Consider the following 26182-nt stretch of genomic DNA (forward strand, 5'->3'; position numbering starts at 1 on the left):
ATGATAAAGAAACTCTCTTCTTCTGCACAATATGAGCAGCAACAGAGAAGAAGCTTTCACAGGTACAGATGTTGCAGCTGTGGCCAAGTACATGTGCTGCATGTTGGAGCAGCACTCTAATGGACAGGCCTCTGTACTGATGGTGGGCTCTGCTCTGTATCCACCACACTGTTCTCAGCTGAGTCTTCCTCCTGTTCACACTCTGATCAAGCACCAACAGGGCCAACTTCTTCTCTGGTGGCTCGGATGTTGTTGCTTCCACAGGTTTCCCTCCAACAACCCTCTGTTCCTGCAGTAAGTTCAGTAAGATCTGGGTAAACACTTGAGCTCCTTGAATCTGGCTCCAGCAGCAGTTTTCATATATACAATGTTGGCATTTTGCTTGCGTGTCTCCAGGTCTGTTCTGAATGTAGACTTGAATTTGCCCATGTAGGCGGGGTCATCATCTGAGCTCTCCATCACCTGAGAGAGATGACAAAACACAGAATCACAGAGCATGAAACCAACGTTTCTCCTCCCAGAAGTTCAGTCACAGACCTGCAACAGAAACAAGAGTCAAAGATTCAAATGACGCAGAGCTTTCATTTACTTATATCCACAAACATGTCCTCTACATATTCATGCTGTATTTACACACACATACAGAGGCTGTTTGTCTCTCACACACAGACAGGACACTGAGAAATACATCATGTTAAATATACCTGCAGGCTTCCAGCTGTGCACTTTGTCCCTGTCAGCTGTGATTGCCATGGCAACCTTGGTGTTATGCGTGATGCAGGGACGTGTTCAAAGGCAGACGTCTGGCAGCAGCATCATATTTGATGCACTATCTGTACTGAGTGTGCTGACTTTATTTCAAATGTCCCACTGCTGTGCAACATGAATCACATGTTCTGCACGTTTCTGTAACTCCCAGGTAACCATGGTTACCCAGCCACGCCCAGTAGTCTCCAGAGAGACCAACAGCTGGTTCATGTTGTAACACCGTGGCTTTCATAGTCTCTCCCTTTTCTACAGCTCATGTGTTCTTCTTGTGATGCTGCGTCTTGAGGCTCATACACGCCGTCATTTGTTGATCCTAAGAACGTTCCTCAGACCGACTTCTTCAACAACACTAATCGGCCTGCAGTTTGTAGCTACTCACTTCACTGTGGCGTTTGTTAGCTTGTCTTTCTTTGGTTTATCTAGACTCCTCCCACAAGCTGAATCTACGTAGTCTGCCCAAGCCTCCCACCTCTGTTTGTGTGGGTGGTTTATTTGCTGCCATCAACAGCGTGTAATGCATTTAAGTGATACTTCAGACTTGAAGTTCTCCGACGATAAAAAACCTCAACTTTGCTTCCAGATAACTTTAGTTGTATCAACACTGCCTCCTGGAGCAGTTTAAAATGAACATGTCAAAGATCTGTACCTGTCTCCATGTTTCTGTCCCCGCCCCTTTCTTTCTGTCCTGGGTCATGTGAGCGCTGCAGTAGTATTAGGCCCACCCTCAATGCTCCCATTGGCTGAGACGCATAATGACGCCCATTTCAAGCCAGCACTGATCAACATCCCTCCTGTGACCCATGGCTGTTATATTCAGAGCCAGTGAGCACTTTCACAATAATCATGATTTTAAAAACTGTGATTAAAATAATTGCTGACGTTAATCAATTAATGAGTTAACGAGATAATAACAGGTTAAGTTGCCCTAATAATTAGACTTTGGTGACAAACTGATGTGATCTCCATGTTTCCTTTGTTGGACTGTGGGCGAGTGTCAGAACTGAATGTACTGAGTAACATGTAGAGTTTAAAAATGTGTCAGTTCCAGTTTTAGAGCTCTAAAGTGCAGCTATCATGTTAGGAATATGTTAGGAATAGACAGGAACACTAAGCACACTGAGGTCAAATCTTTATTTTACCACTCGCTGCATTCTTGATGTTCATGAATTCAGCAGGTTCATGATTGTCTGCAGCATTAATCTCATATTTCCATTAAAAGTGTTGAATTTGACTGTTTGATGTTCTTTATGATCTCTGGCACCAGTTCATCTGTAGGCTGAGCTCAGTCCATCCATTTAGTGAAATGATGTTTAAAGGTCTCCTTGTTCTGTGAGCGTGCACAGATCCTGAAGCAGAAAGCCTGGGTTACAGAGAAATGATCATCACTGTGATGATGCTCATCATCTCTGACTGGGATTTGAGGTTTCGTCAGAGCAGCAAAGAAAGCCTGGCTATGTTGGACTGGGTGTGGAAGCAGCTCCCAGTTTGAGTTCAGGAGACAGACACCCTCTCTACTTTGAAGATCAGCTTCAAACTTTCCTTTTTGATAAAGCTTATAGTTCGAGCTGGATCAGGTGACCCTGAACCATCCCTTAGTTATGCTGCTATAGGCTCAGGCTGTTGGTGGACTTCCCATGATGCTCTGCTTTCTTCTCCCCTCTTTTCACTCCTGATGCTTTTATATGTCACTACTGCGTGTCCTTAACTTTTGTCTTCTCTCTCCTTAGTTTGTGTTTTGTTCTTGTCTCTCTGAGCTCATCTCTTCTCTTTCCCCTCACCCTGCAACCAGTCATGGTAGATGCTCCTCCTGGAGCCTGTTTTCACTGGGAGGATCTTTGTGTCAAAGGGAGTTCTTCCTTCCCACCATCACCAAGTGCTGCTCACAGTGGATTGTCTGATGTTTAGGGCTTTCTCTCTAATATTGGAGGCTGTTACCTTACACTGTTTAACAGCTTCAGATGACTGTTGTTGTCTGTTGGATATTGTCACTTATAAATAAAGTTACATTGAATGGATGTAAATGGATAGATGTTATTGTGACAAAGAGAAAACGGTTGTTGACAGATAGATTGTTGTTTTGTGTGTCTGCAGTCTGTCAGGCTGTCTGATCACAGAGGAAGGCTTTACTTCTCTGGCCTCAGCTCTGAGCTCCAACCCCTCCCATCTGAGAGAGCTGGACCTGAGCTACAATCATCCAGGTTACTCAGGAATGAAGCTGCTTTCGGCTGGACTGAAGGATCCAGGCTGGAGACTGGAAACACTCAGGTATGGAGAGAAAATCTGATAGAGGAGGAAGAGCTGGAAACATTTCCTGTGTCTTTCACTCACTTCCTGTTTGTTTCCTGCATATGACACATGAACAATCACACATGCAGGAATATTTTCAGGGACAGACACACTAGTCTAGCTGGATAGTACGTGGATACTTATGTAGGGGTCTCCAAGGAGTCTGTTTGCAGGAACATCTAGGTCACAGGTGTACCTGAGATAGATGCCAGTGTACCTAATAAAGTGTCAGCTAACATTTGGAAATGGAAGCTTAAATAATGACAAACTGTACATTCACAGCTGAATTCACAATAAATTTGTTCTCAAGTGCACATTTTTCTGTTATTGTTCTCAAACAACAGAATGAGAATGAAATATTGATTCTAACAGGGCCCATAAACAGCATTAGCTTAGCAGCATTAGCTTATCAGAGTTTCCATCATGGTCACACAAATCCTTAGCAGAGAAAAGTGGCCTACTTAGCAATAGCTGCTCAAGTTGTATAAAGCAAGGGAAAACAGTATTAGCATTAGCTACTAATGGCAGCTTACTTAGCATAAACTCTTCACATCTTTATAATGCAAGGGAAAGAAGTCACTCATGGAAGCTTATTTAGCATTAACGTCTCACATCATTATAACACAAGAGAAAAGGGTATTAGCGTTAGCTACTAATGCTTATTCACCTCAAATTAGCTTTAGCTGCTAATGGTAGCCTACTTCGCATTAACTCCTCACTAATATAATGCTAATTCACATCAAATTAGCATTAGCTGCTCATATTGTTATAAGGAAAGAGAAAAAGGTATTAGCATTAGCTGCTAATAATTATTCACCCCTAATTAGAATAAGCCGCTAAAAGCAGCCTACTTAGCATTAACTCCTCACATCGTTGTTACCCAACGGAAAAGACTATCAGTATTTGCTACTATCATTTTTAATAAGTAAGAGAAAACAGTGTTAGCATTATTGAATAATGCTAATTCACACTAAATTAGCATTAGCTATTTACAACAGCGTATTTAGAATTAGCCGCTCACATTGTTAAAAAGTAAGGGAAAACAGTATTAGCATTAGCACATAATGCTAATTCACGTCAAAGTAGCATTAGTTAATAATGGCAGCCTACTTAGCATTAACTGCTCACTAATATAATGCTAATTCACATCAAATTAGCATTAGCTGCTCACATTGTTAAAAGGGAAGGGAAAACAATATTAGCATTAGCTGCCAATAATTATTCACCTAATTAGAGTTAGCCCCTAATTCAAGGTTCAAGGTTCTTTATTTGTCACATGCATAGTTATACAAGTATAACACACAGCGAAATGTAGCCTGACACTCTCCTCGACATGTGCAAAAATTGGGGGGGTAGAGGAAGAACATTATTTATATATATATATATATATATATATATATATATATATATATATATATATATATATATATATATATATATAGTATATACATTGGGTGAATGTGCAGTAGTAGTAGTAGTAGCAAGCAGGTGAATTCATTACATTAATATGAATAGACATCTGACTATTTTACAGGATAGACAATATAAACATATAGGAATTGGGAATGTACATTGTGCCTTGGTTTAGAGTGTCTGGAAGAGAGTCCTGTCTCAGTCAGTTATAGATTATGTGAGAGGGCGGGTGTGTGTGTTTAGGGCCCGGATGGCTTGGGGATAGAAGCTCCTCTTGAGTCTCTCTGTCCTTGCCCGGATGATGCGGAACCTTCTACCAGATTGCAGAAGTTGGAACAGTTTGTTGCCAGGATGGGATGGGTCCTTCAGTATCTGCGCTGCTCTAGTCCGGCATCTCCTGGTGTAGGTGTCCTGAAGCGGGGGGGGGGAGCAATCCTGCAGCAGCCTTCTGCTGTACGGATCACTCTCTGGAGAGCTTTTTTGTCCTTCACACAGCTGTTCCCAAACCACGATGTCATGTTCTGTGTGAGGATGCTCTCCACAGCGCCTGTATAGAAAATCCTGAGGATCTTTGGAGAGACCCTGAACTTCCTCAGTTGTCGTAGGTGATACAGGCGCTGCCTAGCCTTTTTGGTCTGGACCTGAATGTGGGCAGCCCATGTCAGGTCTGAGGGGATGTAGACACCAAGATACTTGAAGGACTGCACCCTCTCCACTGGAGCTCCATTGATGATAATGGGATTGTAGTCTCTGTGCTGACCCCTTCTGAAGTCCACCACCAGCTCCTTGGTCTTGCCGACGTTCAGCTGGAGGTGGTTGTCCTGGCACCATGATGCCAGATGTTGGAGATGGCACCCAACACCACTGTATCGTCAGCAAACTTCACAATGGTGTTGGAGCCATGGGTGGCTACACAGTCTGAAGTGTAGAGGGAGTAGACCAGTGGCGAGAGGACACATCGCTGAGGTGCTCCTGTGTTGATGGTGATCCTGTTAGAGATGCATCTACCCACCCTCACCACCTGAGTTCTGCCAGTGAGGAAGTCCAACACCCATGCACACAGACGGCTGTTAAGTCCCAGATCCCTGAGCTTTGTGAACAGTCTGCAGGGCACTATTGTGTTAAACGCTGAACTGTAATCAACAAACAGCATTCGCACATAGTTACCCTGTTTCTTGTCCATGTGGCTGAGAGTGGTGTGTAGGACGTGGGCAATGTCATCCTCTGTGGATCTGTTGGATCGGTAGGCGAACTGCAGCGGATCTGTGGTGTCTGGGATGGAGGAAGAGATGATGTTCTTCAGCAGCCTCTCAAACACCTTCATTACTACCGAGGTCAGTGCAACTGGCCGGTAATCGTTCAGGGATGAGGGTTTGCTGTTCTTGGGCACAGGGATGATGGTGGATCTTTTGAAGCATGTGGGGACCACAGACTTCGCCAGGGACTCGTTGAAGATGTAAGTGAACACACCTGCTAGCTGGTCAGCACAAGAGCGCAGCAGACGGCCGGTGATGCCATCTGGCCCCGCCGCTTTCCTTGTGTTCACTCTCCTCAATGCCGCTCGGACATCATGCTCCGCGATGCTGGTCACCGGTCTCTCGCTGATGACGTCACTCTCCTCGGTAGTCAGGCGGTAGATAGCATTAGCCGCCTGGCTAACCTCGAAACGGGCGTAGAACTGATTCAGCTCGTTGGTGAATGCAGAGTCGGCGTTGATCGGCGCAGTGTCCCTGGCTTTGTAGTCCGTAATGGTGCGTAGTCCGTGCCACATACTCCGTGTGTCGCCACACGCTCCCGGTGCCGGCGTTTGGCATCTCTCACCGCGCGCTGCACGCCGTATGAGGTCGCTTTGTAGGCGCTCATATCGCCAGTGGTGAGACCCGCGTTGTAGGAGGGGGTCCTGGCGTTTACTGCAGTGCGGATCGATCTGTCCATCCACGGTTTCTGGTTTGGGAATGTGGTGACTCTCGCAGTGGAGATAATCTCCTCCGCTAGCATATTGACGAAGCATACTGCTACTTCCGTAAACTCGTTGATGTCGACTGCACATGCTCTGAACATGTCCCATTCGACGTCGTTGAGTGCGTCCTGTAGCGTAGCTTCTGATTGGGCAGTCCACCGTTTTACCTCCCTCGTGGTCACGTCTTCCCTTCGTATTTTTTGTTTATACTGGGGAATGAGGAAGATGGCGTTGTGGTCAGACTTCCCAAAAGCCGGGTGTGAGACAGCTTTGTAGCCCTGCTTGTATGGTGTGTAGCAGTGATCCAAAATTCGATCCCCTCTCGTTGGACATGAGACATGCTGGTAAAAGTTTGGCATGACTTGTCTGAGGTTCGCTTTATTAAAGTCTCCTGCTACAATGAGGGCTGCGCCCGGGGCCTTGTTTTGAAGCGAGCTCAGCACATCATGTAATTCGGACAAAGCCATACCTGTGTCCGCTTGGGGTGGGATGTAGACCACCGTGGCGATGACCGAGGTGAACTCACGGGGCAGATAGAAAGGGCAGCACTTAATGCTCAGGAACTCCAGATGTGGCGAGCAGCCGCTGGAAAGAGTAGAAATGCTCCTGGCATCACACTACTTTCTGTTTACCATGAAACACACTCCTCCACCTTTGGTTTTGTTCGACTCTGCCGTTCTGTCCGCGCGGAGCACAAAGAATGAATCCGACGGACTTATGGCACGGTGCGGGTCAGCCATGTCTCCGTGAAGCACAGAATGTTGCAGTCCCTCATGTCACATTGGAAGGTGACCCTTGCTCTTAGGTCATCGAGCTTGTTCTCCATGGATTGTACATTGACCCGTAGGATACTGGGCAGTGGTGCGCGATGCGCCTGCTGTTTCAGTCTGTTCCTAATGCCAACGCGTTTCCCCCAGCGCTTCTTTGTTCTGCGCCTCGGATGAGCGGCCCGTCCTTTGTTGTTCTCCGCGCCACGTAGAATCTCTGGCAGCCAGGAAGGGTTGGGTTTAAAAGTGTCCAAGATTAGATGTGCAACCTTGGCACTGATGTTTACAAGTGATCCGCTGTCGTATACTATAAGACTAGATGATTTTGGGATGTAAACCAGAGCAAAAAATAAGTAAAAAAACAAGAAAAGTGGATAGTCGGAGCGGAGCGGTCAGGAAGGCGTCTGGACGTGGCCGCGCCATCTTGGAAAGTCATGGCAGCCTACTTAGAATTAACTCCTGACATCGTTATAATGCAGGGGAAAAGGGTTACCATTATTGGATAATGCTAATTCACATCAAATTAGCAATAGTTAATAATGGTAGACTTCGTATCATTAGCTGCTGTAATTCTTACAAAGCAAAGGAAAACAATATGAGGATTAGCTGCTAATGCTTTTTCATCTAAAATTAGAATTAACCACTAATGGCGTCCTATTTAGCATTAACTCTTCACATCGCAGGGGCAACGTTAAAATTGAATGAACAAAAGTGTTCACATTACCTACTCATATTGTTAAAAAGTAAGAAGAAATATTGTTGGCATTAACGGATAATGCTAATTCACCTCAAATTAGTATTAGCTAATAACGGTAACCTACTTAGCATTAGCTGTTCACATTGTTATAAAGCAAGAAAATATGGTATTAGCATTAGATGCCAATTCCTATTCACCTAAAATTAGCATTAGCCACTAATGGCAGTCTACTTAGCATTAACTCCTCACTAATATAATGCTAATTCACGTCAAATTACCATTAGCTGCTAGCATCAGCCTACCTAGCACTAGCTGTTCACATTGTTAAAAGGGAAGAGAAAACGATATTAGCATTAGCTGGTAATAATTATTCACCCCTAATTAGAATTAGCCGCTAATGGCAGTATACTTAGCATTAACTCCTCACATTGTTATAATGCAAGGGAAAAGGATTAGCATTATCTAATAATGTTGACCTTGGCCCACTGGAAAAGTTCAGAACTCTGTTTGCTAAAGATTTAGGAGTGTTTCTCAATAGCTCTTTCTCATTTGAGAAACAAATAAATTCAGCTTTTAAAACCAGCTGTAAGGTTTGCTTAGAAATATTTACTCATATATGAGTTTTATAATCGATTGCATAATGATAGAGGTTCGATCCTTAGTAGTCTGTAAAGACTCTGTGTGCCTTCCAGAGTGCTCTGGCATGCACACACACCTTAAGGTCATGAGAGAGGTCGTACCTTCTCTTACTGATTTATGGTATAGGAGGACACCTACTCTGTGTCTGGTTAAGTATAAGAGCCCTTTGTTAGGGGGACCGCTGGACTCTTAGCACCAGCTTTGGGGTCACAGGGTCACATCTGGAACACACACACACACACACACACACACACACACACACACACACACACACACACACACACACACACACTATGCACAGACTGGTACTCTTTGTTCATACCTGTGTAAGACGTCATAATGAACTTGTGCATATTCATGTAAGCTCAATAAAGAGCAGTGTTACGAGGGAGCAGACGAGAGCGACTGAGGTCAAGTGAAGGAACGGCGCTGTCACAGTTCTCTCCCTCATCAATTGTCTGGTTCCAGCGGTGGGTCTGTGCTAGACGACCCATCACCAGCTTTTTCCACTGGTTACCAGTACGTGGTAGAATCCACTTCCAGATCTGGTTGTCTTTAAATCTGTGAATGGATTGGCTCCATCTTATCTCTCTTTAACAAAAGAATCCAAGTGGAGCCCTCAGGTCTGCAGATAAGCAGCTTCTGACCAGAACTAGACGTAAAAACAGAGGTGAGCTTTATCGATGGCTGCAGCCAAACTCTGGAACAGTCGCCCTTCACATCAGGTCGTCACCAACACTGGACATTTTTAAAAGCCGGTTGGAAACACATTTGTACTCTGTAGCTTTCAATCCTGACCAGTCTTTATAGTCATTACTGTGTATGTTTCCTATTTTCTCTCTACTCTGTGCAGCACTTTGGCTCAAGCTGTTTTTAAATGTGCTGATAAATAAATGTAGATTTCTTTGAATAAAACAGTGGAGCCGAGCTTTGAGCTCAGTGTGTAACAGTGTGTGTGTGAGAGCCATGTAATGTCCATGTGTGCATGCTGACTGTGCTGCTCTGACCCCCCTCCTCCTTTCAGGGTGGAGCCTGCTGGAGTCCGATGGTTGAGACCAGGTCTGAGGAAGTGTAAGTGTGTTTTTAATGGGATTCATGAAAACAAAGCAGCACACATTCAACCATCTTCATCATGTCAGGAGTCATCATCAAAGTGTCAATCAATGAACAGATGATGGATCAATAACTGCAGCTGGATTGTGTTTGTTCTCTCCATCAGATTCCTGTCAACTCACAATCGACACAAACACAGTGAACACAAAGCTCCAACTGTCTGACAACAACAGGAAGGTGACACATGTGGAGGAGGTTCAGTCATATCCTGATCATCCAGACAGATTTGATGTTTATCCTCAGCTGCTGTGTAGAAATGGTCTGACTGGTCGCTGTTACTGGGAGGTCGAGTGGAGAGGAGACGTTTATATATCAGTGAGTTACAGAAGCATCAGAATGAAAGGAGACAGTGACTGTGTGTTTGGATACAATGATCAGACCTGGAGTCTGTACTGTGATTATAATGGTCCTCATTCTGTCTGGCACAATAACAGACAAACACCCATCTCCTCCTCCTCCTCCTCCTCCTCCTCTGTCTCTAACAGAGCAGCAGTGTATGTGGACTGTCCTGCTGGCACTCTGTCCTTCTACAGAGTCTCCTCTGACACTCTGATCCACCTCCACACCTTCAACACCACATTCACTCAAACTCTTTATCCTGGGTTTGGGTTTTATTTCTGGTCTCGTGGTGCCTCAGTGTCCCTGTGCTGAGTGGAGTGTAAAGAGTGTCTCCTGTTACAGAAACACTCTGACTGTTGAACAGATAGTTCAGTCTGTACATGTCTGTCTCTTTCACTCACAAACACGTTTTCAGATTCATGGATTCAATCAGTTGATGTTTGAAACTCTTCTAAATGATTCCTTGTAAACTTCTTCCTCTTCAGTCACAAACAAACAGGAAGTGATGTCACATGTGTTCCTGTCCACACAGCAGAATGAGTCTATTGCTGACAGTGATGTACAAACAGAGTGAGCATTTCTGAGGCCCAAAATAAACTGAGTAGTTCACTGAATGAACAATGGACTGTGAGCTCAGTTCCTTCATCATTAGTATGGATTATATATGTATATGTATTATATTAGTATCATATATATCAGGTGCTGCTGCTTTCAGTCATTGTGCAAATGTGCTGTTTGTAAGCTTGTAAAGCTGCAGTCAGCTGAGACTAGGGTTGCCAACTCCCTGAAAAATAAATAAGGGACACCTCGTGGCCAGGGCCGGGCGACCCAGTTGTCTTCACCCTTCCCAGTGTGGTAGCTCTTTTTTTGTGTGTGAAATTATTTTTTTAACCATTTGACTTGAAGTTGATTTAAGTAGATGCATATTCTATTCTTTGTGATATGAACACATGTGAAACAAATGATCATTTAGCCATTTATTTTTAGCTCAAAATGACAACATTAACACAGTAAAACAGGTCTCTTTCTTAAACAGAAGCCTGTCATGCTTAACTTTTGAGAATATAAGTAAATCTTTCTTTAAAAGCACTCTGTCCTGCTTAACTTAAAATAATAGAAAACAATAGAAAGAAAAATATTCTTGTAACAGTGCACATTTAGTGCATTTAGTACAATTGGCTTCAGTTGAGGTATTATTTCAGCTTTTCTAATGCTAATCAGCTGCTCCTGTTTGTAAACCCGCTTGTTCCCATGATTACGCATCTTAAGTCATCATCATTATTCATCTATGTATTACTTTTATGTATTAGTCATCAATTTGTTGTAATCATCTATCCTTGCAGTTGTTTATTACACAAAATAAATTATATTATCACACTTCTGGCCACATAGCGCTGATATTCACTGCACATGCCCATATTAACTTTTTCCAGCCAGGTGTTTTCCTTTTCCCATTCTTCCCTTTCTCTGAGGGGAACAAACATTGCTGCTCTAACGCTGGGCTCACACTGTGCGATTTTTGGCCCATTTTGAGCCGATTTTTGAGTGATCGGACCGATTTTGGCCTTCATCGTGCGTCGTGTAGTATACGTGGGGTAACGAGAAGTGATTAACACCTCACGACCAGCTCCCGATCATCAATCGCTCGTGAGGGTGTCACCACAGCCGCTCACACTGCTCACGCGCAAACGTAAACGTTGGTGAAAAAGATGGAGCAGCACAGCTGTGCAGCGTGTGATCTGGACACAAGCGATGGAGGCACAACTTGTAGAACTTTGGAAAGCTCATCCGAGCCTTTTCGATGTGGCACCACAAAATTATCACGACCACAACAACCGTGAAAATAGTTGGATTTACACTGCTGCTCAATCACAGCTGCCTGATCATGTTTTTCATTAGCAATTTAGCAAAGTTGATGGTGGTGGTGGTGTGTCTGTGTGAGTGAAAGACAGAGAGAGAGAGACAGATTTTCTGTTATAACCTTCATGTTATGGAGGCACAGTGTGAGCACTCAGGTTGCATCAGAGCATCGGGCGGTATAGTGTGAGACCTGCATCGTGACCTACCAACTTATAACCCCTGCGAGTCAATCGTGCAGTTTGAGCAGGAGCTGAATAACGTGACTGAAAAAATCGCACAGTGTTTGCCCAGCTTTAGGTGTACTGTCATCCGAGACTTGCACCGCAGAGTCGGCGTTTGTTTCCCTGTTGGCCATGCTTCTTGTTGTGGTCATCTGTTGTCTTCCGGTATTTTCTCCGCAAGCGACCTTTCCTCGACCAATGAGATGAGCGGTAATCTGAATTGTCATACTCGAATTGTCATAAGTGTGCTGTCAGCTCATTGGTCACAAAGCAGGAGAGGGGTTGGGAATTATGTTTTCAAACAAAGTGTTAATTCCATAAACATTTATAGACTACTTTTGATTCTCACTGTATTACGGGACAAAGTGCGTCCCTTATTAGCTCAATACGGGACGTGTACTTTTGTTTCTAAATACGGGACGATTCCGTATTTTAAGGGACGGTTGGCAACCCTAGCTGAGACTGAAGAAGTCACCTGATCAGTGAGCAAACGTTTCTGAAAACGTCCAGATGAACAGAATCAACCTTTTGGGATCAGCCAGCAATGCAGCATCATTGTTGTTCAGCTTCAGAGGTTTGCAGGAATGAACTGATGACCAGAAACAGCTGCAAAGTCCAAGAAAATACCAGCTGGAGTTCAGCTGCATTTGAAGAAGTCAAAGAAAAGTAAGGATGGCAAAGGGCGACGTTTTCTTCCAAAGAGCTGCAAACATGGTCGACGCCTCATTAGAAGAATCATCTGGACATTTGTGAGGAACTCTAACCAAGAAAGCAACGTCACACAGATCCAACAGACAGTTTCCATGACTGCAAGTGTTGAGTGGAAAAATGCTACATTGCATTATTGCATCCTCTCACCACAGGAGGCGCTGTTGGCACCACTGATTGCTGATCAGCTGTTCTCTGATGATCTGATTGATACTGTGAATAACGGGACTCACTGAACTCTGTGACACAGTGAAGATTACAGAGTTTAACTTCAACATCTGACTGACGTCACACAGACAGAAGGATGAACCAGTGAGGCACAGAACACAGTTACTGGAGATACTGGATCAGCTCCATGTGAACCTCTGATGGAGAAGCTGCTGAGCCAGAGAAACATCAGGACATGACAGCAGCTGCACTTATCTAACAACATGTAGCAGAGCTGATCTATGTTAGAGGATCTATCACAGCAGCTGAAGCCAAAGTCCAACACTGGATACCAGCTGAGCCTGTGCTGAGTGTAGTGTTACAGGAAAAGGGCAGAAACACTGGTATCTCCCAGTGATGCTGACTGGGGCACAGAGCTGAATGATGCAGCATCAGGACACTGTTTCAGTCTGACTGACAGAGAAACCTGTAGCTGTATCTACATGTGAGGCAGAGGCCACACAAGCAGCTTTCTATGTTTCACAGTGACTGAGATCTTCAGTGGGGGTGGACATGCTCCTGTACAGACCTCTGAGGAGAACCAAGGTGCAGTCAAAGAGTCCAGTCTGTCCTCACAGATGTGAACATGTGCTTTCATCAGGTCTGCTGTCAGCTAGCAGGCTCACATCAGAATCACTGTTCCTGAAAAACACAGTCTGTGTGACATCATCAGTCAGCTGATGGTCCCAGATCTGAATGGTTTCTGTCTCTACTGAGGAAGTCAGAGAATATCACTGAGGTGTGGATCAGGTCTGAGTGAGCTGTGGAGGGACAGCTTTAAACAGTCCACAGGTCTCACGTCCTGCTCAGTCTGGTAGCAGATACCTCGTATTGTTCCAGATGTGCTGACATCAGCAGCAGCACAGCTGTGTGATACCATGAATCTCAGTTATTGATCCAACACACAGTAAATACAAAGATCAGGATTTCTGAGAGTAATCATTATGAGTCTGAACACATGATCACTGAATGTTAGTCTCCACAATAATAAGCTAACACAAGCAAACACAGCTTTCAGCTCTTATTTTGAAACTGGCTTATTTAGAGAGCTGTGATGTGAGCGTGCCTGGCTCTGAGGCACTTGGGTCAGCCTCTGTTGTTTAGAAGTGTTACAGACTGTGAATGACACAGACCTGTCAGTTTCCATGTTTGTCTGTAACACAGCTCAGGGGCTCCATGCTGAACGCATCCATCCAGTGTTATTGATCCAGGACTGATACCAGCATTGGGATCAATACTACAACACACAATCACATGTGTCCACGTGATGCAGTTTGAAGAGCAATCAGATGTCTCTGTATGAGGAGGCGGGGTCACAGGAGGTTCACAGAAACTCTGCAGCAGCATCATCAGCTCACATGGAAACTTTGATGATTCACTTCTGTGGTGTTTTTACAGAAACACGTCACAAAATTAGCTCCACCTGTTTTGTGAGCTTTGAGTTTCTTGTCTTCATCCTGGATTCTTGTGTTGCTGTTTTTACACACAGCAGATATTTCCTGGTTGCTTCCTTGATGACCACATGAAGCTTTCTGAAGCTTGGATTGAAAACGCTTCATTACTCAAAGCTTTCCAACACAGGCCTCTGTGCTGCCATCTGGTGGACAAACATGTGAAGTGCAGCGTGAAGCTACAAATGAAACTGCTTCAGCTACGTTTATATATAACATACTATAACCTGTATAATGTGGAGATCAGGGAAATTATTTTGTTGCTACTGTTAATAATCATCATCATTACCATTGCATTAATAATATAATCTACAGCATTGATATTGCATTCAGATGTTTAAACATTTTGGTACCCAGTTAGCCTTTACTACAGGTGCAGTTATAACCACTTTAAACTGTTGAGTTGAATCTATGATCTTAAATGCTTTTGAATGCTTGTTATAATCTTAAGTGTGTATGGGCTGATTCTGTTGATTCTGAGGACACTCTGTGCAAAGTCTTGACAGGAAACTGCAGGTTTGCAGAGCGTGCTTTTGCAAAAGTGAAACTAAAAGCAGAGTGTAAGTGCAGCTTATTCTGAGGAGCTGTTTGGATGATGCTATTTGAATAACCAGGTTGTTCATTATTATCTTTTATACTTTTATATTCTTTTATTAAGCTTCTAGTAGAGGTTCTTGATTAAAACATTTATTCAATATACTACATATATAGTTTTAGTAAACTGCTGACACATTTGAGAGTGGCCTCTGTTTGACTGCGAGCGTTAGTAGGTGAGAGGTGACACAGAGTGCCAAGTGAGGTCGTGACACACACACATAATAGATACATTCAGTTATAGGTGAGAGGTTAATCATGTTTGCTTGCAACTGCGGGCGTGCAGAAGTGGTATCTTACTGCAGAGCATGGTCTGTGTTTTTGGAGAAGCGGCAGTCAAAAGGTTGACAGGAAACATCTGCCATGAAGATAGAGACAATGTTCTTTTCAAACTGTGTTAAAAGTCATTGTGGTTTTGATCTGACGTATGTATGTATGTATCTGTGTGACGTTGAAGGGGCGTCATTAAATCCAAACCCCGATGGTATAAAATATCTGTTTATGCTTTGATTAGTCGGAGATCAGCGCTGTCTGCGTACGGCGCTGGTCCCCCCACGCGTGTGTTCATTAAAATCAATTGTTTGACCAAGCTCTTCTGGACCTGGTTGTTTGTACTCTCCTTCCTCAATATTTGAACCTTAACAATAACTATATGTATAGTGTATTATGTAGGTTTTAGAGCTGGGGGTAGAACTGCTGATGGCCTGGTTGTTATTTATGTTCCCCATGGTTCACCAGCTCTCACACAACATCAGCACCAATGATCCACGTCCTCATAAACCTCTGAATCAGGTCCTGAAGCAGTGACGTCCTGAGTGAAGACCTCACTGATCACATGACTCTGGTCACCTGGACTCAGTGTTTCTGAAGCAGTGTGCTGGGTTTTTAAAAATACGTGGCTGCTGCCTGATGTTGGGCCCACAGAGGAAGACGACTCACTCGCTCTTCTTCACTTCCTCCTTAAACATGTGGAAGGAGAGCAAAGTGCTGCCAGACTCTTATTTCTGACAGGAACAGAAGAAACCACAGCAAACTGTTGCAGTTCTTCATCTTCATCACAATCTGTTTATTTCTGATGGTGTCTTCAGTCTGAGGTTTGAAGTTTCCATGTCTGTGTGATGTGTGGTGTGAAGGCTGCTGGTTAAACTGGGACTCACTGTTTAAAGCACTGAGTGCTCATAGAGAGATGCTCCATGAGTCCCAGTACAGACTACAAACATGGTGGAAACTTAGCTTTGATATCCACACACTCTGCACGTCTGTGAGTAACTGTGATGAAGATGTGCAGAGATCTGTGTCCAAACAGGAGAAAGACTGTAAAGACTCTGTGCTTCTAACAGCCTCTGTTAACATATGTGAGGCTGTTTGTTGTTGTTGCCATGGAGCTTTGCACTGTTTGGGTCAGCAGGTCATGTGATCAGGTTTGTTCTGCTGGACGATGGTTCAGTGTCAGGTTTGTTTGCATTCATCAATAAATATCTAAATAAATCAAAGACTCCATGTTTGTTCTTTCATCATGTGACCTCTGCTCATCCATCTCTGTGTGTATCAGGATACATTTGGTTCATAATACACAGAAAAATCAGTTATTACCTGTAATAAATGTGAAAGATTCCTGCAGTGATAACCAGGCAGGACTGAAACACATCCAAGCTGTCACCACGGTAACAGCACCGCCCATCCACAGGTGAGGGGAGGAGCAAAAAGAGGGACTTTGACCATTTTATACTAAAAACACTCAACTAATGTTTCTAATATGAAACAAATAAGCCCACATTAATGTGAGCGTTTATTAAATAATAATAATGATGATTTCCTCCTGATCTCATTTCCACAGCAGAGAAAACTGTGGTGTATATTGAGGTGGAGGGTGTGGTCTGTGGCTCAGGTGTAGAGTGAGGGTGGGGTGCACCACAGCAGCATGCTGGGACTGCTGAGGGTGGAGGAGGGAGTGATGATGACATCAGAGCTGCAGCACAGAGACCAGTGAACACACAGTCTGTTCATCTTTGCATAGATACAATATACAGCACAATATTGAATGACAGACACGCTGTGGGAGCTTCCACAGATACACTGACGTCAGCATCCAGAGTCCTCCTGCTGCTCCCCCCTCAGAGCCCCGTGATCAGCACCAACACATTCAGTTAGATGACAGAGTCCAGCTGCAGCTAGAATCAGCTCCCCTCTGTGAACAACAGCACAGCGTCAGTGTTTCACACTCAGTGAAAGGAGGAAACAGCAGAAGAACACCATGTGTGCTACGTTTCCCAGGACACACTACAAACTGCACAAATACAGAGCAGCACGTGGAAGGACCTGGAGCTGCATTTACAGAGCTGCAGACAGCGTGATGTCCTGTATGGACAGGTGGAAGGAACCAAGTCCTCAGCTGGAACACTCGTGTTTGTCCACAGACAGGAAACACAGCAGGAAACTTCCTCACAGAAGTGCAGCTCATGGATAACACACTTCCTGTCAGTCAGAATGAGGCTGCAGCCAAACACAGAAAGGTGTTTTTGTCCAGATGAGCCCAGAGAAGAAACACGAGTGTTCACAGACATCAGAAGCTCAGAGAGGTGAAACATGAGGTTGGAGTCCTCGTCAGCATCCAGAAGAGCTGCTGTGAAACCCTGAGTACTCATGACAGACTCTGATGGCACAAACACATCATGATTCAAACAGAAAGACAAACATGGAGCTCCTGATCCTCCTGCATGAGAACAAGCTGACATGAGCGCTGTGTCTGAGAGTGTCTCCCTGTCACAGTGACAATAACACAGCTGCTGCTCACAGTCATTAAACTGACCTGAGGTCAGCTGTGCTCCTTACATATGAACCATGTGACCTCACATCAGTGCTGTGGATGACTGTAGTCATAGAAGAGTAGAGCTGTAGCAGGTGGTGTGAGGAGGAGGTGGTGTATTCTAGTTAACGCAGTACTGAAACACTCCAGCAGAGGGCGCTGTTAAGTCCTTATTGTAACACAGTTACTGTGTGCAGTTAGACTTCATACATAATCTGCACTTATTTCCATCAGACATGCTGTCAGTAAATGATTGGTTTCTATTGATTCTACTTCCTGTTGACTCGTTTGATGACAGTGAAACAATCACAGCTGATTGTGTGATGATGTAAACTGTCACTGTTACATTCAGTGTGTGTGACATAATGTTAGTGCAGGCTGATAACAGCCTGGTTCTGTTAGAAACACATGAACGTGTCCATAGATCAGTGTGTGTTTAACATGAGAGCTTCAGCCCTGCTGATGTGTTCAATAAAGACATGCAGGAAAACTGATGAGACTCTGAAATAACTCTTTATATTTATAATGTAACTCTGCATCAAAAGAACAACAAAGGATCCCAGACAGGTTTCTGTGAACAAAGACCATTCTGATGTTTCTGTGTTTCTAACACTTTGACATTATTAGTAAACAGACTGCAGTGAGCAGCATTTATAAAGAGCTTCTATATAAAGATATGACAGCTGTTTGACAAGTTTATCACTCTGTGTTTGGACCTGATCAGTCCAGCTGTTTACTTGAAACATGTTCATTTACCTGTTCTGTTATATTCATGTTCTTGTCTCTGTTGAAAACACATTTTAATGTCCCTCAGATTTTTCTCCCAGATGAATAAATATAAAAATGACACAAACTGACTGCAGCTACTTTTTGTCCTTTCTGTCAAAAACCTTCATGTGACTCATGAGAGACACGTTTCAGCTGTTTGTGACAGATCAGAGGCCAACAAGTCATTTATAACACTTTCCATCATTGTTTAAAGTTCTCAGTGTTTCTGTGTTGCTGCGTATAGGATCTCCCAGCATCATCACTGTGCTGTCCAATCATTGTGTGCGAGGTTACCCTTATAGTGCGATGTGTGTTTGCACAAAGAGAAGCATGTGTGTCAAATATAAATAAGCACAGAACAGAAACAGCTGCTCGTTTCTTCTGTTTAGAGTCAAGTTAGTGTTTTGTGTCTTTGTTTGAGGCCTGATGTCGAGCAGAGGTGTGTGTAACTGCACTGGTCTGTTATATGTGTGAAGTGTGTGCTTCTCTTCAGCATCATCTTTGTCACTGCTGATTCCTTTGTGTCATCATGTGTTGAGAAGAGAGAACAGTTATAACGGAGGAGCAAAAGGAAGCCCTGAAATCTGGCTCACCAGTGATCCCAGCAGAGCCACTGGTTTGGCTCCAGTTGTTCTAGATTCAATGATGTTGCTGCTACAGATACATGTCAGCATCTTTATTGAATTTAATATGAAGCAGAAATGGTGTCATTAGGAGAAGAAGAGGAGAACAAGTCCGGCGAGGAGGCAGCAGCTCTTAAAGATGAAACAGCAGCTCAGCCCTGAGCTCAGAGAGCTGCACATGAAAAAGCTCCTCAAGCAGATCCTGTCAGAGGTTTGTCATCAACAGGAGGAACTGTTCACATCATAGGATGAAGATGCTGTCAGCTGGATGAAGAAGGTTATTTAATGCAAACGTTCACACTGAAGTCAAATTGTTGTCGTGTTGAACAGATTCATGTACTGATCGTCTCCAGAATGTTAGAAGAGCTTCAATGAATCATTAGAAACAACTTACAGCTGCACAGCTGTGTCAAACACATCTGTGTGTCATTGTGGGATTGTTGTGTTTCTACATGTGACACACGTCTAAAACATGCACACAATCTGAACACAAACAGGGACTCATGTGTTCCCACAGCCAGATGCTGAGAGCCATTTCCTTGTAGTCCTGTGTCTACATACATGAACCATTAGATGTTATTGGAATGATTGTCAGCTCTGATAGTTTCATGTGTGTTTAGCTGGACGCTGTTTGATCCTCGACATGTTTAAAGGTGTCCAGTCCTGAGACACTGGGGCTGGAAACAGCTGTGATGTCATTGGACTGTCACACAGACAGAAGTGCATGAAGTGAGCAGCCGAGGAGCCGCTGATGTTTTGGATTCAACAGCATTTGAAAGGTCGACACAGACACATTTGCACACAGAAAGCTGAATCTGTCATATGCCACAGTGAACTCACTGTTCAGTGTTTTTCAGGAAGCTTCTTAACTGCCTCTGCTGCCAAACAAGCAGCTGATGTCCTTGAGAAGAAGCTGAAGAAGTCTTCAACAACAAATACAGGAAGTGGACTTTCAAATACTAGATTCACTTTAGACTCACAGAGAAATGACTCAACCAGCTGTGTTTGACTCCTTTGACTATATGAGCAGGTGACCACCTCGTGGTCACCTGCTCATCCTAGTGAGCTCCACCAGCAGCCCTTTCACACACTTTACACTGTCAAACACTGTGTGTGGATCTCAGCTAACAACAGGCTACATTTAAGTCTGGACTACATGCTTTTATATTGAGGAGATTTTTCACTGTTTTTATTCCATCAGCAGCTCAACATCATGAGCAGCTTTGACATAAAGACATCAAACTCAAGCCGACTTTAAACTACTTTTTAGAGATGGCACGATACCACTTTTTTATGTCCGATACCGATACCAATATCATAAATTTGGATATCTGCCGATACCGATATGAATCCGATATAGTGTTTTTTAATCAACAAAACTGTTTTTTAAATATCTTGCTGCATTTTGTATAAGTTCATACTCAAGTTTAAAACAACAACTACACTAAAGCTATTCTGTTATACCTGTATACAAAAAAATATTTCATAGTTCAGCAATACTGATCAATCTAATAAACTTAGACCTACACCATCCTCCCTATTCTGGTATTTTAAAGAGTACTTAGCGTAAATATTAAGCAACCTAACTAATAGGGTTCCAACTCCCAGCAACAACAAAAATAAATAAATAAAAAATAGGGAACCACCCCTCACGCTCCACCTCATGATGCTTAATCGACGTAATCAACCTTAATTTGATGCAGTGTGAAAAAAAATGCACAGAAATCAATTATTTTTCAAGAAATATTAAATAGATTCAACATCTTTCTTCAACAAAATTGCAGACTGCACAGATGGTACCTTCCCAAAGTAAAAAGTACTATAGCTTACTAGGGTATATATATTAGACTTAATAGTCACTATATACAGTAATTGACTTCTATTCATTTTACATCAAATTAAAACTTTCGGTGTAAGATTCGGATAATTATTTATTAAAAGCTAGACATTTTAAATGAGAATAAGAAAGAAAAGTATGTCTTTGTGCCCCCTTTTCCCTGTTCATGCCCTATCGGCCCCCCTGGCTAAACTTTGCTAGATTCGCCCCTGCACAGTTACCAGCCGTCAGCTACGTAGAAAAAGATCCTGGCGTAGAAAGTAATATTAAATAAATTCTAACAACAGCTTATCAAGCTTAAACGTGCTGCTGTTGTTCAGCCGCTGGTTTCCTCTTTCTGGTGCAAAGTGGGCCAAAAACAAACAAGAGAGACGGACTCGCGACAGAAAAGCCGATCAGCTGATCATTGATCAGTTTCATGATTGAAGTAGCAGCCGGAGAGCGAGAGGCAGTCGCTTGTTAAGCTTAACGTGGGAATGCTTTACAAACATTCAGAGATGGACTTACACACTTGCTTTACTTCTCTCGGGATAACTTTGTCGGAGATGAAATGCCGGGTTGCTAGCGAAGCTCCACATGCTATCCAGACCACCGACAGGTCCTGCATGCCACAGCCGCTCTATCACGTGATGCATACTGCTCCGACGTGCTAACGTTCTGAGGCGAGTTACGGCGTGTTGCAAGTTTTGTGAGGTGCTTTCGTGATATTTAATGGATCGGATTACATTTTTTATTTTTCTCCGATATCCGATCCAGTAATTTAGGTCAGTATCGGACCGATACCGATACGTAATATCGGATCGGTCCATCTCTACTACTTTTAATACAGGGGCTCAAAAACAACAACATCTTTATTATATATCAGGACAGAAAGTCATTTCATCTCAAAGGGAAACAGCTTTATTTGGAATAACCAGCACTATCAACTGGTTTGGGCTCTCCACCAGTTTCATGTCTTTGCAGCTTCTCCAACAAAGTTCCTGTAAAATCAGCATGTTTGTCTTTATTGGTTTGATAGTGATTGATTATTCAGTCCCAATCTGCTGTCATCTAAAGAACAAAATGATGTTTCTATGAGTCACAAAGCTCCAGATGTTGTCGGCTTCACAAAGAAAACAAAGAACTTAAACACAAAGTGTTTGGAGCCAAAATGTTCCCAAGCTGCTCTTTTTGAAATGGCAGAGGTACAGTGGTGTCTAACAGCACACTGTGGAAGGCAAACATGTTATTGTTGGATGAAACTTCATGAATCCTTTGTAGATTTGAGCTGTTGGAGCCTTTCTTTTCTCTTCAGGTGTACAGATGCTGAGGAGGCAGGTGAAGCAGGTGGAGCTGTTGTGATGCTGCAGAGGGTGTGTCTTAGTAACTCTGTGAGGCAGAACTGGATCCAACATTGTGGATGTGTTGATGTTGGAGCCATTAAGAGTCTCTGGCCATCAGGGTGTATACCTCACCCCTGACGTCGTTGCCCACCTCTCAATTTTAAATACACTTAGTCATTGAGGGTTAGCAGGAGGGACTATGCGCTTACCTGCTGCTCCTTGGCAGGTAGCTCCATGCCCTCCTGGGTTTTAATTGCACCTTAGAACACATATGCATCAACACTACAATGAGCGGGTGGAGGGAGGTTTGGAGTCTTCTCCCACCCCCATTCTCTGCGGCCTGCTGGAGCGGGAGGGCTAGTAGGAGGAGTTGGCCGTCCGACTGCGGTCTGGGGTGTGGGGCCTCCCTGCTGCTGCGGAGTCGGGGTGGTCTGCCTCTCCCCACCGCAGGGAAAAGGGTAACACCACCTGGGTCTGGGTGCAATTCCCCCCTCCAGGGGCAAGGGTACCTAGACCCGGTTTGTAGAGTACGCTTGGGGAGTGTGATTGTGTGTACAGCGTCTCTTTATGTCTGTCTCCACGTTGGTTGAGTGTGGAGTGAGTGCATATGAGAGCATGAGGGTGGGAATGGATGTTTGTGTCTGTGTGTGCCTGTATGTCTGTGTCTATATGTCAGGTTGGGTATCAGACGCCACCTCTCTGGGGACACCTCAGGCCCTCCAAGGTTTGGAGGCCTATCTCCACCCACCACCACTTCCCCTGCCGGTGGCGGACTCCCTCAGGTGTCGGTGTGTTGGTGGTTCTTTGTGTCTGGGGGTGGGCGTCCGGGTACACACCGGCTCACTCCTTGGCGGCCGCTTGTCGGGGCCTGGGGCCTGGGGCTCGCTCGGGCCCCTTTGGAGGTGGGGTGCCCCCGGCCTCTCGGCCTAGGGCTCGGTCACTCAGGCGCAGCTGGGGGCCGGCGGAGCTCACGGGCGCGTCACTGCAACTCCCCCTGACTTCTGCTCCGCGGCTGCTGGGCGAGCCCTCATCTGGGACTCTCCTCAGCTCTTACTGGGACAGTGGCGCGGCTGCCCCTCTGTTGGTCTTCCATGGTCTCTTGTGTTCTGGGGGCCTCTGGATGTCTGGAGTTTTGATCTCCTCCATACCCGCTTCACACCCTGGAGGACGGGGCTGTGGCCCCCCCACACTCCCTAGCAGATCATTACATGGAGAAACCTTTGGAATGCAAGCATGCTGATCCACACAGGTATGCACACATGGGTATTCACAGACGCGGACTAAAGCTTTCTTGGCTGCTGCCTCAAAGCACACTGTGCGCTGTCTATCTTGCGTGCTGCACAATATCGTTTATTACTTAGTAAATACTGATATCTATGACTAGCTAGTTTATTGTGATGGTGCTTTGTTTTCTCTATTATTATGTTGCTCTTTGTTGTTTGCTGTCTCCTCTGTTTGTTTTTGTTTGTTTGTTTTTTTTTTTTTTTCTCCATACAGGTGACCCAGGAGTTTTTTTTTTTTTTTTTTTTTTTGTCTCTCTTCCCCCCCCTTCTCACCGTCTCTTCTCCCCTTTGGTTTTCTTTCTTTCTCTCCCCCTCTCTCTCTCATTCATTCCCCCTGTCCTATTTATTAAAAAAAAAAAAAAAAAAAAAATGACAAAGGATGAACTGAAGCTCTGCCATCACGTAATGTCGCATACTGCTGTTTCTGATGTCATTTAAAAAAAAAAAAAAAAAAAAGAAAAAAAAAAAGAAACTCTTCATGTTTGTGTTTGACTCCAGTTTATAGAAACAGAGGAATGTGTCATGCTTTTGTTCGGCCTCCACAAATACACACATTTGTTCATTGGTTGGACTTTTTGGAAGGAGACACATTGAAAACCATGTTAATAAGATCTTGTTGTTTCCTGTGGATCCGACACAGAGAGTGGACTTCAGACAGAAAGCGTGGAAGAGATTTTAGAGGCCGTGTGTGGCAACAGGAAGTTTCTGTGTGTTTGCTGATCTTACATGTGGAAAACAACACGTGATGTTTGTGAAGTTCTACAATGATCATTGTTCTCACAGCATTTTGAGTGGGAACAGTTCAAACTGGGAGTAGTGGGAGTTATTTACTGATTGAAACAAGCTGAATGTTTCTGTGACGATGAAGATCAGCAGCTCAGCTGATCAATGAACTGACATCTATCAGTCGTTTCATGAGATGAAGTCATCAGCAGACATTTGTTCTGACTGTGTGATGAATGTCAGAACGTCAGGGCTCTGCTTTAGTCACTGCTTGATGATCATTGGCTCATTGTTGAATCCAGGGGCCCAGTCTGACCTCTGACCCTTTGCTGCAGGTCTTCTGTGTTATCTCCACTTTCATGTCTGATCTTCTGCTGTATCGTCCAAAATAAACATCTGGATCATTTCCAACACTTCAGCAGATCTTTAGTTTGGGCAGTGCAGCACAAAATAACACATATTGTACTATACTGCCCACTTCCTGATCTTATTGGATCTGTGTGTGAGGTTGGTGAAGGAAACACATGTTTACTGAGTGAGTCGCTGCCATTAGGAACTAGTTTTTATATCCCAGCCTGGAAATCACACAGGACCATTTCTGCAAGTGAAAAGTCGTCATTGGAGGAAAATGATTGTGTAGTTTGTGCGACTGAAGAATTGTTCCAACTACATGTGCTGCTGACCTTTGACCTTTCATTTAGGTGCACAGAGGAGTCTGTGGAAACATCCAGAACTGAGGCAGTGCTACAGATGCTTCAAATAAAGTGGTGTATTATTCATGTTTTCTATGGATCACATCCAGTATCCTGATCTAACGAGCCCCCTTCTTGTGGATTTTAGAGCCTCTGACTTTTGCTGCGTCTCATTTCAAGCACAAGAGCAAGAAGTGGATGAAGAAATGGGGCGAGTGGGGTCAGTGTGGTGCATGTCAGCTGTGCTCACACATGCTTTCACAAAGAACATGTGTGTTCATCGGCAGCATTAAGGTGCACTTTAGTCTTCATAATAATAAAGTATTCTGACTTTATTCTTCTGAATGCTCACAGTCATGTTGCAGCTCTGCTTTGCTTTAAGAAAATGTTCTACCAGGATGTTACTTTCCTAAACGTGTTCTCCAAATGTTCCAAAGACTTTGTTCTAAGTAGTTCTACATGATGAAACATCCACACTAAGTTTAAGAAGGACACACAAACACCATCTGTCCTTTCATCATGTGTACAAACGTGTTCAGATGTCAAATGTACCGTGAATGGATGCAAATGTGGATCGTTCCAATAAAATAAGACAGTTTTGTAAGTGGATCCCAGTTTGAAGTTCATTAAAACCTATAAGAACATGTTATTCAAACCAATTTTATCCAACAGGAAGAAGCATCAGGGGAACAGGAAACATTCAAACATGTTTACTGTAAGAACTGCACAAAGGAAGGAAACACAATCCTACACACGAGCACTTTAAAATGGACATTTAGCTTTTCAAACATCAGGGAGCTGCAATAACAACACTGTGCCCATTCTGATCAGACTGAAAGATTTATAGAGATTTATCCATGTGCTGCAAAAGGATTTGATATCAACATAGATGCAGATTAGCAGGAGCATTTTCTTCATATTGATTTAGAGTTCAGTACCAGGAATATGTAGAATTAACATCTGTGTGCATGACGAGTGATGAAAATTCAAAGTCAGGCTTTCAAAGGATGTCAGAATTGGTGTCTCTATCTGTGACTGTCCCAGAGGAACCTACCTGAGGGATTATTACAGATCTGTCTATATAGAAAGACTTGCATTGATTCAC

General features: G+C 43.8%; 2 protein-coding genes across 7 annotated transcripts in view; one reads left to right on the top strand and one right to left on the bottom strand.

Moving 5' to 3' along the window:
- LOC146634309 (protein NLRC3-like) overlaps positions 1 to 26182 on the top strand; it is a 709813-nt gene that overhangs the window by 576309 nt on the left and 107322 nt on the right. For 3 of the 6 annotated variants that reach the window (XM_085376545.1, XM_085376514.1, XM_085376528.1), the window contains 3 exons: positions 2860 to 3033; positions 9555 to 9601; positions 9750 to 10294. The exons of 1 other annotated variant lie outside the window; for it this stretch is intronic. In XM_085376545.1, coding sequence (XP_085232671.1) covers positions 2860 to 3033; positions 9555 to 9601; positions 9750 to 10294 — 766 coding nt within the window. Of the gene's footprint in view, positions 1 to 2859; positions 3053 to 9554; positions 9602 to 9749; positions 10295 to 26182 lie in introns of those variants that run through there. 2 more of the 6 variants (XM_085376521.1, XM_085376536.1) reach the window with 2 other exon arrangements.
- Positions 1 to 26182, bottom strand: part of LOC146634314 (NLR family CARD domain-containing protein 3-like) — a 494998-nt gene that overhangs the window by 133952 nt on the left and 334864 nt on the right. The gene's annotated exons all lie outside the window — the stretch shown is intronic.

Source organism: Diplotaxodon limnothrissa, linkage group LG3, assembly GCF_057381915.1.
Source record: "Diplotaxodon limnothrissa isolate DT_005_m linkage group LG3, D_limnothrissa_male_GT1.1, whole genome shotgun sequence".
Classification (NCBI taxonomy): Eukaryota; Metazoa; Chordata; class Actinopteri; order Cichliformes; family Cichlidae; genus Diplotaxodon; species Diplotaxodon limnothrissa.